At 48.1% G+C, this 18239-nt stretch overlaps 1 protein-coding gene across 2 annotated transcripts in view; it reads left to right on the top strand.

Annotated features, from left to right (window-relative positions):
• Positions 1–18239, top strand: part of COL5A1 (collagen type V alpha 1 chain) — a 148251-nt gene that overhangs the window by 47629 nt on the left and 82383 nt on the right. For both annotated transcript variants that reach the window (XM_032708398.1, XM_032708397.1), the window contains exon 5: positions 17303–17434. In XM_032708398.1, coding sequence (XP_032564289.1) covers positions 17303–17434 — 132 coding nt within the window. The remainder of the gene's footprint in view (positions 1–17302; positions 17435–18239) is intronic.

Below are 18239 nucleotides of genomic sequence, written 5' to 3'. Positions count from 1 at the left end.
CTCCCCACCCCTGCTGTCTTAGGCCATGGCATGGAGGGGTCAGGCAGGTTTTTTCCCAGTCTTCCCTGGCCTGGGGTACCTCCTGCAGAGTGGGGTAATCAGCTGAACCTGCTATGGAGGAAAACTGAGCGATCTCTGGAAGGCAAAGCTCATCCTGCAAAGCAGTTTCCATCCAGCACAGGGGCTGTGGGGTTTGGGGAGCAGGGTTGTGTCTGGCTGTTCCTGACGTTCACCTGGCAGAGCTCTGTGTTTAAATGCTGGCAGGCAGAGGGCCAGGCAGGCTCGTTAGAGGTGATGGATGCTCTCAGGTGTAGGGTCATTACTCTTCCAGCTGATGGCTTCGTTTCTGCTTCGCTCCCCCCCCACCCTTGAACAGTGGGAGGAAGGAGGAGGGGGCTCAGTTTCTTCCATGGAAACTCTGAGGAGCAGGAGGCTGATTGCTGAGCCCAGACAGGGTGATGTAATGCTGGAAACCTGCTCCTCTCTGGTGACATCATGCCGAGGTTTGCAGTGCTGCTGTGGACAGGGGTGTCTGCAGGGAGAAGGTTGAGGCTTCAGGAGCAGAAAAGGCACCACAAGGGGACTTGGTGTGTCTTGGACAGGCACTGAAGGGAGAGCAAATGGAAGCGTTTGGGAAAGATGACTCTCCTCAGCTTGAGCATGGAGGAAAAGCCAAATCCTCGTGCTCTTGGGGAGAAGTTTCCAGCTGAACTTTATTGGCAGTGTGGCTGTGCAACATGGAAAAGAGCTTACTGAGAGCAGAGCATGACAGCGTGTCCCCAGCCCAAACCAGGGCATGTTTCCCCTTCCCTGCTAATTTGGGAACCTTGTTCTATGTGGGAGGTGACTCACCAATTAGCCTTATTTGCATAAAAGTGAATTTCTGGAACAGAAGCCTCTGAATAGGAAAAAATCCTCTTCTATACACAAACAGCTTGATTGATTTGCATTGTTGCAGTGAATTGATAGGAAGTAAAGGCTCATCTGAGCCAAACTCATGGGATTGTCAGGAAGAGGATGGTGAGCACCAAGCTCTGTAAAGCTGGTCATGCAGGGAGGTGGGTTTGTGTCCTTGTTGACCTGGTGGTGCTCAAGCTGATGTTTCTCTGCAATTTAGGTCTTTATTGTTATTGTTCGCACAGTTTGCAGTCTGCACCTCTCTGAGCAAAGTTTTTATTCACATAACCTCTCCCTGCAGCAAGGGCAGGCTAAACCCAGCAGAGAAAAGACCATCCAAACCTAGAAACCTCTTAGCTGACTTTGTGTTCAACCCGTTCCCTCGTCACTTAGGTATGAACAAATGAAACACATGTTCCTTGCACATGGTGAGGTCTTTCTATTTCTTTTTTTTTTTCTTTTTTTTTTTTTCTTTTTTTTTCTTTTTTTTTTTTTTTTTTTTTTGAGGCAGTCTGGGCTGGCTGCCAAAACCCAAAGGAAAATCCTAACCCGCTCCAGACATCCCCAGTGTGCAGGTGGACTGCTTGCTCCGACAGAGCCGAGCGGGATCGAATGTGTATGTTCACAATAAATACATCACCCTGGGGATGGGAGCTGGAAGAGGGTATTCCTAACGAGTTGTGCAGAAGGTTGGATGGGGCCAGTGTGTTTGTGTGGATGTGTGTTTTCTATTCCCTGCAAGAACACGGAAAAAAGCCTCTAACCGTGGGCTCATTGTTCTGCACACGTAGCCACACTCTGGCAGGGGTTCGGGAGGTCAAACCTGCTTGAACAAACAGTGCTCTGGCCACTGAAGTGAAATGTGTGGGGAGATGAGAGAATTGGTGCTGAATATTACTTTTGTGCACTGTTCTCAGCTCTGGAATGTCTGCAAACACAGCGAGGTTTTCCTGAGGCTTTGATGCCTTGCAAAAGCAAATTTATCTGCAATTTGTGTTTACCCTCTTCCAGCCCTGCTGCTCAGAGTAGTGAAATCTGAGCTGTGATGCTCAGCTACCTCTGCCTGCATCCATTCTTGTTCCTTAATGGAAAACCATATTTCTGGGCTGAACTTCACATCTGCTCTTCAGGCTGTAGGGTGTTCAAACCCAGCTCTCTTTCTTGGGATGAAAAGTTTGGGTAGTTCCAAATTAGCTTTGCGATGGAACTACACAGATTTTGTGTTTGAAAAAAAAAAAAAATCACAGGATATCCTGAGTTGGAAGGGGACCCATCAAGGATCATCAAAGTCCAACTCCAAGGCAAGATTTGTTTTGAATGCTTGCATTGGAGATGGCAGATGCTGCACGGAGATTCTTTTGCAGGAATAAATAAAACCCAATTAATTTTTCATGGACAATTAGCACTATTGAAACATAATTGAAAAAACTGGAGTATGAAAACATCATCAAAGGACACATTGTAGTTTCCTGGAGGAAGAGGGAGAAAGATGTATGGACAGGAGGTGTTGCACACTAGCTCAGCTTCCCATTTTCAGCTCTTTCCTGAGCAGCCAAATTTCCAGAAGTAGTGGCAATTAGCAATAGGAACCTGCACAAAAGCTCCTTCTTGGGTGGTCCCACCAGATGTGTCCTGCTTGGTGTTCCATGGTTTGGTGATTGTCGCCAGCCAAACGCAGGAAAATACTTTTCCAACCAAAATTTGGTGTTAAGTTAAATTGTGAGTGTGTCAGCAGATACCCCCACACCTAAGCATGTAATCCCACTTATATCCTGAGATAACTTTGGCAGCCAGGTCTATTTTCCCCCCTGTTCCCTTTAATCCGTGAAACCTGGATCCTGTATTCACCTCCTGGGGCAGAAAACATTCCAAGCCGTGATGAAAAGCCTCTGTGCACACAAACCCCTTGATCCTGAGCCACCTTGGTGTGGAGGAAACCTCAGGGTGGATCTTGGGGTTGTGGCAGTCGGGGGTGGAAATCCTGTCTGTGGGGCCGAGAAAGCGGCAGCTCCACTTCCAGAATAATTTGGCTATGAAAAGAAAAATGGAATAAAAGCAAGTTTTCAGAGGAGCTCCAGCTGCTGTGGGATGGGAGCAGGAAGCCCTGATGTGCTGCTAGAAGCAAAGGGCCACCCTTTGGCAATGGAAGTGAGCCCAGACCAGGGGAGGCTGAGGAGTTCCAGCAGGAGCTGTGGGCCTTGGAGCTGTCTGAGGGCTCACCTGGGGTTTTGTCCTGGAGTTTGGGAAGGGGAAATGATGGGAAATCCAGAGTAGCAGTGTGAGGCTGCCCCTGGTTGCTCTTCCTGCCCTGTAGCAGTGGTGTGAGTTGTCTGATGGAGCTGTGAAATGCAGCTGCTGTTTGACCATCACAAATGACTGTGGCAAGAAGTTTGATGGAGATCTGAGGTCCCCAGCACAGGAAGGGCATCAACCTGTTGGGATGAGTCCAAAGGAAGCCACAAAGATAATTAGAGGGTTGGAGCACCTCTCCTGTGAGGAAAGGCTGAGAGAACTGGGGATGTTCTGCCTGGAGAAGAGAAGGTTTTGGGGTGACTTAGCTAGAGCCTCTTAGTACCTCAAGGGAGCCAACAAGAGAGGAGGAGAGACTTGTCACATGCACCTGGAGTGACAGGACAAGAGGGAATGGTTTCAAACTGTCAGAGAGCAGGTTTAGATCAGATATTAGGAAGAAATTCTTCCCTGTGAGATTGGTGAGGCCCTGGCACAAGTTGCCCAGAGAAGCTGTGGCGGCCCCATCCCTGGAAGTGTCCAAGGCCAGGTTGGAGCAAGCTGGACTAGTGGAAGGTGTCCCTGCCCATGGCAGGGGTTGGAACAGGATGAGCTTTAAGGTCCATTCCAACCCAAGCCATTCTATGACCTTAAATAAGATTTCTTTCCTGTCACCTCCTTTTCTGTGCAAAGACCAGCTGCCCCTCAAGTCTCCTGTTCACCACCTTCCCCAAACCATCTCTTTTGCTTTGCATCCCCTGTCTCCCTTGGAGCCAGAGGTGGGAATGAAGCCCAGAGCTCTCTGGGTCAGTGAGACCAACACCTCCCAGACAGACACTGTGACCCTGTTTACACAGGGCTGGTTAAAAGCTGAGCAACTGCCTCCACTCGGGCTCAGCGCGGCTCCAGCTGCAACTCAAGCCAAGGGCTTTGCTCTACTACATATTTTCCGCTGTGAGAGAGTCCCCCTTACAATCCACTGGCGTATCCATCTTCACGTGGGCGGCACAGCCGGCAGGAGCTGATCTGGTTCCTAATTTTCCACATAGGAAAGGGGAATAAATCAATATGAAACCGGAGCCAGGAAGCGGCGGCGTTCGGCGCGGAGCGGGGGGGACGCAAAGGAGCGACGGCGTGATGTGCGTGTGAGGAGGGAGAATCGGGTTTTAAACTATCCCTTCATGGCTCACACATATGTCATTGAAAAATAACCCCTGTAGGAAAAAGCCAGCCCTTTAGCTCGGTTGTTAGAGGATTATTTGATTTGGAGGGAGAGGGGAAACTTGGAACGGCGTGATGGGCCCTCGGTGACACCGGGAGGTGAGGTTGGATGGGGAGAAATGCAGCACTCAGTGGAATGGCAAAGAAAATAGGGAATTTGAGTATGTGGTCAGGTCTGCATGACCACAAGAAGAAAAGTTGAAGGCTGGGCGGCCTTTGGCAGCCCTGCAGCCTCTAATTTGGGATTACGTGGAGTTTTCAGAGACTGCGTATTCCCCTCCGCTCTGCATCGCCTCTCCAAGGAAAACTGCAATTTCCTCCTTTCCTATGGAAAAGGTAGCCTGGATAACAGGGTAGTGCCCAGAGCTGGTCCCTGGACTATGGATGGGGACACCAGCCAGGCTGTGGGGCTGCTCAGGCCCTGCTGCAGTGGGGGATGACCTTCAGCAGGTGACAACTGGGACCTCGAGAGTGGTGGCAATGGTTGTGCTTGGGCTACCTGGTGCTCAGAGAGCAGTGGAGGACAAGGGGAAATGGGGCCTTGGGTTTCTTCCAGGGATTCCTAATGAATGCAGCGAGGAAAATGGAGAAAATATGTTTTTTGAGCGTGTCCTATGGAGCGCAGGGGATTGAGTTTGTGCTGCAGAAAGGCGGCGTTATTCGGAATACACGGGACGCAAAATGAGGGGATTATTTCAAAATTGCTTATGGGTTCATCTTCTCACTCTCTCAGCATTATTAACTGCTAGTTAAAGGGCTGACAGAGCAGGACAGACAATGACATCCATTCATTTTGCCCCATTCATTTCTCAGAGGCCTGGGCTGGGCTTTTGTGGGATTTTTCTTTTCCTTTTTAATTTCCATGCTGGACACTGAAGGTCAGGCTGACCCTATCCCCCTTTCTGTAAATGCCTAACACAGTGTGCATGCCATGAGTTAATGCAGCTTTCCAGAGGGTCTGAATGAGTTCTGTGGGATGCTGTCCATGGGTCTGAGCCTTGCTGGCACGCAGGACACTCGGGGTGGTTCTCAGGGACAGCACCACCATGTCACACTGTCCCATTGCCTTGCCCTTGCATGAAAAATTTCTTTTCTTGACTATCTAACTTGCTAAATCCCATTTCCAGGTGCCTCCTGAGCCACCCTGCTTAAGCATATCCAGGGAAGCCAACTTTCTGAGCAAGTATAAAGAGATTTTTCTGTGAATAGTCTTAATTTGCCGCTTGTGAGGTTTCAGAAGCATAATCTGACTTGATGCTTCAATTAGGGAACAAAACCACACCGTGTGAATGTACCTGAGCCAAATCAGCTCCTATTGGAAAACAATTGGGAAGAACTGCTGGAAAAACTGCTGCTGGGGGGTTATTCACACTGGTGGTTTTATGAATGCTTTGGAATAGAGAATTACCCAAAGAAAGGGCAAAAAGAAAAGCGTGTTTGAGTTCTGGAGAGATGTCTGAGGGATAGATTTTGGGGTTTTGAGTAATCTTGTGCTCTGAAGTCACTCTCAGCGGGTGGTATTAATATTGTAAACAGATGGTGGGTGCCTCGATTGAAAAATACCTGTGAACTTGGTGGTACAATTTTTGAGCAGGTTTTAAAGCATTCCTTTCAAAGTTATCCTATAGATTTCCACTAAGCATTTATGATCTGGAGAAGGGGGGGAGAAAAAACCCAGCTGTTTAAGTGACCACTCTATAAAGGTCTGGATGTAAAAGCAGTGACAACACAGCACATGGTGATTGTGGGGCCTCTATTCTTAGGGCTCAAGGCTGTAATTTGTGTGGAGCATGACATAAATGCTGATTTTAAGCTACCAAATGAGGAGTTTGAAGGCAGAAATCACAGAGGGACGGGCTGCTGTGTGGTCATAGAGGAAAAAAATAGCTCCAAGGGTTTGATCCTGGTGTGTTTGAAGAGCCAGTAACAATTACAAGCGTGTTGTGCAGATGGATCAGCTGCTGTCCTTGGATAAAGGCTCCTCTGAGGTTGCCTGGGTGGCAGTGCCAGTCTGAGCATGGTCAGCATCTGATGGCAGGTATCAACAAACCCTTGGGCTCTGCTGTGTCCCATGAAATTCCTTTGGGAAGGGCAGCTGGCTGAGCTGAGACCTGGAGCTGCTCATTTCTCTTCTTCATTCTTCTTGTGTCTGGAAAACTGAGGAGAAGAGGGTGTTTTCCATGTATGGGAATGGATGCAAGAAAACCTGCTTATTTTGTGGTGTTTCAGCTTCATCTTTTCGCAGTCTCTGCGGGAACTGGGAATCTCAGGGATGCTTTGAGATTAGTCAGGTCTAGATTCCTTCTAATTTGTGCCTCGTGGTTGCTTCAACTTATGGCAGGAACATTAAAGAGATGAGTTCTGTGCATGCCTGTGTCTGCAGGGATGTGAACTCACAGCAGAGCCTCCCCAGACAATGCACTTGGATGATGGATTTTACTGAGCTGTCTGTTTCCATGACATTTATAGCACTTTAATTATCTCGAGCCTTTTTTCCTTCTGTCAAAAGTGATTGAAATCAGGTATCAGATCCAAGAGATATTGGGATAGACGGACACACCTGTGGCTGCATGAAGAGATCACACAGGACTTGGTTTTGGGGGGAAACCAGCCAAAAAAGTGCATTGCTGTCCTAATGAATTTGTTAGAGGAGAATGCTTCCTCATGTGTTAGCTTAAACCTTCAAATTAAATACCTCTCCACATGGTTGCTGGTATCCGTGGGGTGAATATTTAGGTACTAGCAGTTGTAATCACAGAGTTGTGTTGTTCCTCTGGTGAAGGTGTTTCCCTCTGGCATATGCCCACAACAGCTCTTCTCCAAATATTTCCTCTCCCTACAGGGAGAGATCCAGTTCCTTGTGCTGGCAAAAAATGCAAGAACTGGTTCTGACTGGAGGCCACAGTTAAGATCCCCCATCCACAGAGCAGATCTGCTAAGGACCTACACCAGGTCTGACCTGAACATCTCACACATTCCCTGGGAGCTGGTCTGAGTGTGCCAAGTCCTCCTGCCAAGCTGGCCCTGCCTGCAGAGTCTCAACCTGCTTTTCTCTCATTCCAGCTCTTCTCAGAATTGAGTTTCCTACTTTTCAGTCAAAACTGGAGAGGGGAAAAGAAAGTCAGACTATTTACCATGTTCATGGGAGTTTTGGAGCAGCCAAAAAAAACTGAGTCACCTTGGAAGGGTTCTCTGCAGTCAGGTTTTTTATCTTTTTTTTTTTTTTTAATTTTCCCCTGAAATAGAAGGGACACCTTTGCCCAGCCATCAACTCAAAAATAAGCCAGCAGAGGAGTTATTCCTTCCAGTCAAGCCTGGTTAGTAGCATGTTCTAGATAGATCCATTGCAAAGTTTCAGTTCCAGCGAGCCAAGGAGCTCCTGTCCCATTTCCTGCTCCTGGGGAAGGTGTCACTGCAGGAGATCTGTAAATGGTTTCTCAAGAGAAGAGTGTCAGCTGAGGATGGTCCCTGCTGTAGGTGATGCAATTCTTCATAGAATCATAGAGTGGTTTGGGTTGGAAGGGACCTGGATGATAATGTGGTTCCAAATCCCTGCCATGGACAAGGACACCTTCCTCTAGACCAGGTTACTCCAAGCCCTGGCCAGCAATTCTTCATCCTCACAAGATGTCACATTGACATCTGTAATGTTTCTCAGCAAGCAGGGGACATGTAGGTATAGGCAGCTACATGTGTGTATGTGTACATACACAAAACATCTCTTATGGGTAACCTACCATGCAGCTGCTGCTTTAGAGAGAAAATATTTACTTCAGCGTGATGAAATTTGAACTAAAAGTCATGTAGTTTAATAAAAACCTGTGGTTCAGATTCCTTGTTCTTCACATATGTTTCTAATCTGCTGGGGGGGGGGGGTTCAGACCATCTGCTCCGAGCACACAATTCAAAGCAAAAGTTTAAAAATACTCATTTTGCAAATATAAAGACTCGCCTTACAATAGGCAAGTGAAATTTGAGAGTAATGTTCTCTCTTTATTGGGGTGGAGAGAGGTGGGACTGTCAGGGGGTTCTTCTTTTCTTTCTTTCTTTTTTTTTTCCCCCTTTAAAAACCTGAACTGTGCTATTATTTTTCCCCTCTTTGCAAAATAGCTGCAGAAACCTCTCATATTATTTTTGCCTGTGTTACCACAGTGCTTGGCCAGGCTATAGAGAAGGAGTGAATATAAAGCAGCCTTTTGTCACACCAGTCTGTGCAGCCCCTCTCCCAGTCTGTCTGTCCTTCCAGGCTGGGGCTGCAGGGCAGGGCGAGCCATTCAGCCCCATCCTGCTTTTCATGTCCATAACTGATTGTTTTGCACCCAAAAATCCTCGTAGATAGCTTGTGGTTTGTTTAACAGACATAAATATATAAAAATAGCCAGCAGAGTGTCTGAGCACGACGGTTGTTGATTTAAGGATATCTGTCTCTGGGTGTTTTCAGCAGGTCTTTGTACTTGCTTTGTTTTTTTAAGGCACCTTGGCTGCCTTTTCCCTTTCCTGCAGTCCCAACTTTTTGGCTGGTTCTCCCTGGACATACCTTTCTGTCCCATAGAAGAGGTTGTGGTGTTTGTGCTCGCTCAAAAGAGGAGGAATGCAGACAAATCCATGGACAGCAGTGGTTCTAAGAGAGACCTGGGTGAGCAGGGAGCTTGAAGTGGAAGGGAAAATCAGAGCTTGCAAATATTTTGTTCCAAAGGACTCCAGTGTGTGGTGATGCTGATGATACCACCACGCTCAGGGTGGCTGATGTCAGGCTGCCTGCAGGGAGATGGGAGGATAAACAGAAGCTGAGTAGTCATTTCTCCTCTGGGTGGGTCCTGCTCCCTGGGGTAATGAGCTGCAGCAGATATTGGAAGTATTTGCTCTGCACTGGAGCACACAGCCCGTGTCTGGGGTTTTGCAGCTCCAGACATGAGTCAAGGGGAAGCTGGACACATCCTGGGATATGTGGGTGTGAGGAACGCTGCCTGACCCGGGGTACTCCTCATTGTAAGGACAGGAGACTTAAATCACAGTCCAGTTTCTCCTGGTTGTTTTTTTTTTCTTTTTCTTAGCTTAAATTTTCCTATTTTCTGGAGAAAATCCCCCTTGACACCAGCACCTGTGGCTCTGATGCAGCCTGGCACTGCCCCATCCATGCCAGGCTGGACGGACTGTGTGGGGCAGAGCTGCTCTTCCCACAGAGTCTTTTCCAGCTTGGAAGCAAAACCCCTGGAGAAATGCATTGCTAGGATGGCCTTGCAGTAAATACTTTGTAGGTCTGATGCTTTCTGTGCTCCTGCCAACACCACCTGCTTTCTGAGCTGCCTCTGTCTCCAGGATTGTTTGTCTCTCTGCCCTGTGTCCCCGAAGTTGCTGGATCCTAATTAAGTGGCAGGTTGCTAATTTGCCTTAGCTGGTTTTTTCCACTCATTTGGTAAGTTCTTGAACAAAAACTGTCCTCCAAGGTCTAGGCACTGGCATTTAGCTAGGAAAGATGGATTGTCCACTGGAAGCAACGCTCATTTATGGATCGCAGTGGGAGACACGGGGTGAGCCTCTGAGATGTGCGTGTGATGCTTCATCTGAGCACTGCAGCCCCTCAGTCAGGCAGGGCCAAGGTTGACTAAGGTGAAATACAATTATCTCAAAGCATAAAGCAGCCCCAGAGCTTTTGGGGATCTTTAAACTGGTGATTAGATGTGTCTTCTGAAAGGATGGAGGCTTCAATTAGGCGAAGTGCCTGGGGATGAATCAGCGTTGGCAGTGAAGGGATGGGGAGCTGGGGCAGGGAGAACGTGTGGGGAATTTGGAGCTTGGCTTGGGCTCTTGCCCCATCATTAAATGTCCATTTGAGCTTGGTCAGGCTCTTGCATTCTGTCCCTTTCCTGTTTTCTCCCTGCACGAGAAGCTCTCAGGGCAGGATGTGATGTGGAGCAGGGTGGCAAAGGGCTGAGGGTGGCTTTAGAGCTCTTACAGGGACTGCAGAGAGCAAAGGGTTTGTCAGGATTTGGTGAGGATTCCAGGGACTGAGTGGCAGGAAGGAGTCAGCCATGATTAATGGGTTTGACAAACTCAGCCACTCGGAAAGGCAAGAAAACCTTTCACCCGCTGAGGATGGGAAGCTGGAGCAGTGGCTGGATCCTGTAAAGCACTGCCGTGTAAATAATCCAAACTGCTGGGGAATACTGTGTATGTTGTCTTTGGGAATTAGCTCTGTGTTCACAAACAAAGAAGGACTTGGGCATAAGCTCTGGCTTCACTTTTGCTCCAGTGAGTGCAGAGGGTGCTCGGTGTCGTGCCGGTGTCTGTGGCTGCTGCTGGGGAATGTTTGCATTAGGGCAGGGGGTTATTTACAGTGGGGTTATCAGGGCTGGGTGGGAAGTAAACACCTGGAAATAAACCCTGTACTAGTGTCTTCTGCTCTGCTAATGACTCGAGTCCTTGACTGGTATTTGGGTACTGGCAGAGCGACAGCTTCTTCAGGAGAGCTTTCCAGAATTAGCAGAGCCATCTGGCTTTTGTTCTCCTCTCAGGGAATTGCCTGTCCTTCCCTTCCAATAAGGAGTCCTTGCTAAACTGCTCCACAATTGTGTTGTGATATCACACAGACAGACTTACAGCGTGCTGTGGTCTCTGCAAGCATGGAGAAAATGCAGCCCTTTGCTCCAAAAAGCCTCCTAATTTTAAGAAACAGCCATGGGGGTGCTGATGCAGGGATCCAGCAGTTATGGATGGAGGAAGCATGATGTGGTGTTGTCCATCTGTTGGAGCAGGGCTGGGTGTTGGGGACAGCTTGGAGATTCCCAGGGTTCAGGGAAGAGGAAGAGGAGGGGACAGCACTTCCCCGCCTCACTCCTTCAAATCCAGCAGCTGGGACTAGCAGCGATTTAGTGGATTCTCATTTGATAGGAAATTGGGTTCCTCCCTGGGATTGTAAAATAAAAAGGTTGAAAAATTACTGGGGAGGTTAATTACCACTGAGCCGAAGGGCTTATTTTCTTCTTGTTGCTGTGGTCAGGGAAAGAGGCTTGTGTGTTGTCCAAATAATTACTGTGTGTTCTGCAAGTCTAATATCAGAAATGCTCATGGCTGATCTGGGGGTGGGGATGCAGGACTGGGCTGATGTGTTGTCAGAGGGGGTTTCTTGGGGTCCCCAGATGGAGATCCATGGGAAAGAGAAACTTTTATCAGCCCTTGCTTGAGAGGGTTTTTCTTTGAAGCCATATTTAGTTCTAGTGAAACTTCTATCCCCGTTCTGCTTAATTAAACCCGTTTTTGCTAAAGAAGGCTCGGAAGAGGCACCTCTCTGAGTGCCAGAAGCCAGCAGGAGCTGTTCTTGTGGTAACTGGAGCCCAGGAGGGGAAATAGCAGAGGCCTCACAGCAAAGCTACCCTGGCTGATCCCGCAGCCCCCCTGTGCGGGAGGGGACACAAACATCCGGCTGGACTCCTCCAAACCACCGAGGACTCGGAGCTGACTCATGACTGCATCTGAGTCAAGCCTGGTTGTTTTTTTTTTTTTGTTATTTAGCCAGCCTTTGAACAATTGCCTTCTCATTTTGGAGTGCAAAACTACCATTCCTGTTTGTGGCTGGACAGCAAGAGGGGCTCAGGCTGCAGGTACAGGGACTGGTGGGCACTGATGAGGCTTCATTTGACCCCAGTGCTGCAGCTGGGCTTCTTTTTCTGGAGCAGCTGTGCTTTAATGAGGGATTCTGGGATGAAACCAGTACAACAAAGGATGCAGAGGTGCTGAGCACTTAAAATACCTCTGACTGTTGGGATCTCACTATGATAGAACTGGGAGCACACTGAGTCCTGGGTCCCCCCCTTGTTTTCCTTCTTCCCTGACATCTCCAACATCACTTTTACTCCAACCTGCTTGGAGCCTTGGAGCAGGGCAGCTGCTGCGTCCATAGCAGTGAGCATCCCTGGGCAAGTGCTGATGACTGGTTTTAGCAAGTGGAACATCTGAGGGCTGGCAGGCTGTCTCTGAGACAGGGATTAGGTTTTTTGGAAGCTCACTTTGGAAGCTCTCTAAGCTTTCACTTCATCATAGAGCTGCATTGAACCTCTGCCACTCTTCAGCCTGGGTTTGGGTTTATGGAACCAGTGAGTTTGTTATAATAAAACTCAGGAATATCTCAGTTACTTCCAATAATTTTGTAGACTTTTTTGATACAACTGTAGATCCCAGGCCTGTGTTTATCCAATTTAAACGCAGGAGTTTAGAAAAGCACATCAAACTACCTTTATTCTTAGGGATGCCATCTCTCAGACTTTTGGGTAATGCACTAAACCAACAGTGCAGTTAATTATCAGTGCATTGCAGTGAGAGCCCTGAAGAATCCCAGTATTTATGGAGCTGCTGCCAATGCCAGATGAAGTCACTCTGATTATCCAGGCCAGCTGTTTTTTTGGTTGCTTTTTTTGGTTTTTTTTGTTGAACCACAACGATTTCTCCAAGTTACTGCAGTTGATGTCATTGGAATCGATGTGACATTTTTTGCACGCATATAGAATAAGTGTTAAAAAATGCTCCAGAAAGAGCTTTTCCAGTCTTGTCTGGGAGCTGGCTGGGGAGTTGAATTAAACTGGCTTGATGGAACTTAATCCATAAAGCAAATGAGTCATCAGGCATAAATGGCTTTACCATAAATGTCAGACAGATTCTTACTGGTCCTGACAGTCAGCACTTACATCTGTTTGGTGGAGCAAATAAAAGCCTCACAGTTCACAATCATTTTCATAAATGTGCTGTCCTGCCTCTTCCTCTTCACAAGAAGCTCTAGGAATAAAGGTCGAAATGTGATTTATTCCCCTTTTCTAAAAGCTAGCTCTTCTGATGGATGAAATAGTGGTTATTTTCAGGCAAAAAAAAATAAATTAAAAATTAAACCTTTTTATCCTCCACTTGAAATTTTCTGTTGAACCAGCAAAGCACAGCTGTGGTTTGTACACAGGTACAGGGACTGATGGGGATGATGAGGCTTTGTCTGACCCCATTGCTGCAGCTTGGCTTCTTTTCTGGAGCAGCTGAGTTTAAACAAGGGACTCTGGGATGATGCTCAGAGGTGCTCTGAGCACTTATCTTACCCCTGACTTTTGGGGTCTCATTGTGCTGGCAGAGGAGGGGGCTCAAGCCACAACTGTGCTTTGCCTCTGCACGCTACAAACTACCCCAGTTACTGGAGGACTTTCTTGAGCCCTGAGTGCCCAGATGTGCCCAAGAGAGAACTTGTGCCAACTCATTCATGTGCCAAGAGAGAACTTTACCCACTTGTGCGGGTGGCTGAGGGTGAAGGACACTGCTGGTGACTTCTCCTTCAAAGCAACACCAGAGCGTTAGTGACCAGAGAGTTAGATCCCTCTTTGCTTGAAAATAAGGCTTAAAATGATATGGCTGGTAAAGCCTTTAAAGTACTTTATTGATGCAGCTGTAAGTTCCCTCTCCTACAAAGGCTCCCTGGAAAACCCGCCGGCGCTGTGTGCGCGTGTGAATTAACGGTGTCGTCGTTGTCTCCGCCGCAAAAAGCAGATGCTGACATGGGAGGGAGACAGGCTTTGGGTGGTTTGTGTAACCATAACAGGGGAACAAACAGACACTTGAGCGAGGAAGGGGAGCAGGGGGCTGGCTGCCCCTTTGTCAGCCCGGGCCGGGGCAGCGAGCTCCTGGTGCAATTTATTAGCGGCAACACACTCGAGAGGACACAAAGGGCTCGCGACCCTCCCAGCACGGCTCGCTCCAGTGCAGGGAGGCTTTTTAAATCAAAGAAATGGGGCTCTTGACAGCACAGCTTTGTGCATCTTTTGTGAAGTTCAGATAGTGGGGCTTTTTATTGCGGGCTAAATTAGCCCATTTTATTGTTTTGCGCCGAGGGATGAGGTCAATTGACTGGGAATCTTGCTAACAAGGTTTTTACTCCTGTCTGCTTTTTACAAGTGTTAACACGGGGTATCCACCAGTGCTGTGCACTTGCTGTTAATGAAACAAAGATGAATGGTCTGGTGACTCCCTGAGCTCTCCTCCTTCCCCCACCACTGAGCTGCTCAGCCCATGTCACCGCACTGGTGCTCAGATGCTCCCTGGGGTTCTCATTCCCCCAAAATCGGGTGCCTTGGTTTTTCCTTGATTTTCACGCTGCCGCTGGAACAACGAGAAAAGGATGAACTTTGGGCAGGGTGATTGATTGGGTTTGAAAAGGAAATGGGAAAGTAGTGGCCGTGTGGAATGATGCTGGTGAAGCGTGGTGAGCTCTGAAGGAGCTGTCTGATGTGGCTCACGCTTTTTCCTGGCACTCTCTGCATTCCAAATTTATTCAGTTACGCACTGATTCTCTCAGGTTCTTGACCCAAAACGAGCAGGAAGCTTCCCCTGTTCATCCTCCCCTGCTCACTCATCAGCAACTGCTGGACCAGCACTGTCCTTTGGTGTGTTGAGTGAGTTTGGGGTTTCTGCCATGGTCCCGAGACTGGAGCCTGTGGCTCCTGGGACTTGCAGGTGGTTTTTTTGCCATGTACTTAAAGGCACTGCCAATGCCTCGGGCCATCAGAGCCAGAGGATGCTCAGCTCCTGCAGGGAATCAAGCCAGGATTTCTTCTCAGGAACTGCCATCAGCTGAGACTAAAAGCAAACTCAGCTTTAACAGATTCTCTTCTGCTTAACCTTTTGCACCGTGTTTAGCCAACATGCCTTTCCTTGCTTTATCTGCTCCTTGAGGAAACACAGTCCTGGTCACTTGTATGATGCAGACTATCAGCTCTCCTTGAGGTGTAAATCCAACCTTATCAGGAAGAAAAAGCTTTTTCAGCCTTCCTTGCCTCTTGCAGACAAGCACCACCTCTGCTTTGTGGCTGCTTTATTTCAGCTTATCCCAACAGAGCCAGACACTTCCCATCATCCTGTGGAAAATGGGGAGCTTTAACCACCTGAGTGAGAGAAGGGCAGGAATGGCTTAACTCGGGTGTCAGTGAGGGTTGACTGAGGTTCCACGTGCAGAAATAGCAGCTGGAAGGGTCTTCACATCATCCACCAGGTTGGGCTTCCCCTGCTGGAGGGAACTCCAAAGGAGCAGCCTGTTCTGTTGCTCTGAACTGCCCTGGAAGACCAGGGATGGTGATATTTGATGTGAGGAGCCCCATGACACACCCAGCTCCTTCCAGTCTCTGCTCAGGGCTGGGTGATGTCCTGTAGGTCACACCACGGCCGAGTTCCCCGTGTGGGTCCCATTGGCAGGTGGTGGCCAGAGCTGATTGGAAATGGGAAGTGTTTGACAAGACAAAAACCTGGCATTTTCTGTTTTCCTAATACTCCCTTTCTATTTTTTGGTGGTTACATTGAAAAAGAAAAAGCCAGAACACTAATGACAGAACTCTGCTCTATGAATTTAAAAAAAAAAAAAAAAAAAAGAAAAAGGGGGGAAGGGAAGGAAAGATTGTTTCTCTTTCTTGAAATGGAAAATTGAAAACCACTTTGCAGACATTTCTACTAATTTTCTGAAGGTTATTCGCTGGAAACAATGACTAATAAGCTCAAACCAATGCTCAGTTTTAGGGTTACTTGTGTAGCATTTGAAAGGTACCCAGATGTTACAGTGAATTTCTGCAGAGAGGGATGTGATAACCTGGAATTTGGGGAGGGAAGCTCCATACAGCTGTAAGCTCCTCCTTTCCCTCAGAGTCAGGCAGGTTGTGGCCAGGTCCATATAGTCCTTGCAACCTTCTTTCCTGGTGAATCTTTGCCAAAAATGTGAACAGCACATTTTTTTAGAGAAGTCAGTGGTTCCATGTTCACAGGAGGCTGAGCTCCCCAGGACCCAGAGACACCCACGGCTGGACCATGCAGACCGAGGCAGACTCGGTCTGTCATTTCCAAAGTAGCCTTTGGTTTTCCATGGGGATGTTTGCCAATCTGGCCAGGCTCCATTTGGAGCTTCTGGTTCCTATTACATCCCCAAATCATCCTCCCAGTTTTGCTGTAATGCTCCTGCTTTTTTCCCCGATGTTTTAGCAGTGTTTTTCTATTATTAAACAAGAAACTTTTCCCCCTAATTAAATACCAGCTCTAACCATCCAAGTAGCAAAGTCTTATGTAATTGTCTAAATAAACTGGGCTGAATAAACTGGGTTTTGGTGTCATGGTGAAGCAGTGTGGTGGTTCTTCAGGAAACTACAGAGCAATTTCTGCTCTGACCCTGGGGCTGTGGTTGGAGCTTCGTCTTCTCTGCAGCGAGTGCCCCACTAATGAGCCTTGGTGCCTAATGAGCTCCCTCTGCACCTGGTTTTTAGTGAGCCACTGCAACCCCCCTCCCTCTTGGCTCTTTTCTTGGATTAGCAGGTGCATTTCTAATCTCTTTCTGTGTCTGTTGCGGGTGGAAAATCGAGGTGAGGCAAGATGTAGGGAGGAGGAGTGATGCCTTTTGTGAGGCCAACTGATGGAGCAGGAGAAGCAGAGAAGTTTTGAGGCCGAAAAACAGCTTTTTGGACAGGACAGGGCAACTCTGGAGCCCTGTAGAGCTGCACAGGACCAGGTGGAAAGGAGTTTTGTTTTATTGCCCCCAGCTGATTCGGGGTGTGTAAAGCCCTTTTCTTTTATTTTTCCCTGCATGCACCATACCTGGGGTTGGTGGTGCTGTCGTTCTGTAGGCACGAGGGTGACCCCTCTGCAGATGTGCTTATCTTTTGGGGAGGTGCTTTTGGGACCTGGGATGAAGCACAGCAGCTTCACACCTCATGGAGCAGCCAGAGATAAGTGGCTTCTTAAACCAGAGATAAGTGGCTTCCTAACCCAGCCCTGGACACGGAGGGTTTTCGCCTGGCTCATCTCAGGGGCCGTGCCCGTGTCAGGGAGGTGACTCTGCCAAGTGTTTTGCTTTTGATTTCTTGGTGTTGTTCATGCCTTTGACTGCAGCACCGTGCTGGTGGCTCCATGTGCACCATCCATTCCCTGACCCTCTGTCCTCCCTTCCCTGCAGGGTGACATCCAGCAGCTCCTGATCGTGGCAGACCCCCGAGCAGCCCTGGATTACTGTGAACACTACAGCCCCGACTGTGACACCGCCATCCCTGACTCCCCCCAGTCCCAGGACCCCAACCAGGATGAATATGTAAGTGTCTCACAGGTCTGGGGATGTTTTGGGGCAGCAGCATCTGGTTCCATGTCATGGTCACAAAGGCATTCAGCTTCTTCCTCAAGCTCAGCTTCCCGGCGACTCTTCTCTTAACATCCAAGACAGAGCTTGTTTTTAGGATTTGTAGGTTCTGGTCTTGGGTCTTGCCTTTGGGAGTTTTTCTTCCTTCTGCACTCCTCTCATTTCCAGAGACTGTAATGAACATTCACTTGGAGCTCAAAAACCTGCAGGATAGACAACGTGAGCAGAGTGTGAAACATTGACCTTCCCTGGCAGGTCGAGTCCTGTCTAGAACAGGCACCTGTTTCTAAATTTCAAATGTTACTGTCGAACTTGTAAAAGGATTAAACAGTTCTTTTTCAACATTCTTCGAAACAACAGGTGTTAAAAGGAGAGGGTAATATTTTTGCCCACGGATTTGTCATTTGAATTTCGTTTTGGCAGAAATGCTCCTGATTCATCCCCGTAAGCTGCTGTGCTCAGTAGTTTTTCTATGAAGAATTAGCCTCAGGTCTTTTCTTAAAAAAAAAAAGAAAAAGAAAAAAAGGCTGATGCAGGATACATTTTAATTTTTGCTGCCCAATTAAAAATGTCTGGGTGTGACTGACTTCCACAAGAGCATCACCTGAATTTTGACCTTGTCTGGGAGGTCTCAGGCTCAGCCCCCAGCAGCTGGTGCCCGGCATCATCAGTCACTTCTCAACAACTCTCTTGGTTGAGAGTTGGAACCCCTGGGTTCCTGCTGAATCCCCACAAAGCTGTAATGCCCTCAGCTCTCTCA

This window comes from Chiroxiphia lanceolata, chromosome 21, assembly GCF_009829145.1.
Source record: "Chiroxiphia lanceolata isolate bChiLan1 chromosome 21, bChiLan1.pri, whole genome shotgun sequence".
Taxonomy (NCBI): Eukaryota; Metazoa; Chordata; class Aves; order Passeriformes; family Pipridae; genus Chiroxiphia; species Chiroxiphia lanceolata.
The sequence above is the reverse complement of the archived record's forward strand: the minus strand, read 5'-3'. Positions and strand labels throughout refer to the sequence as shown.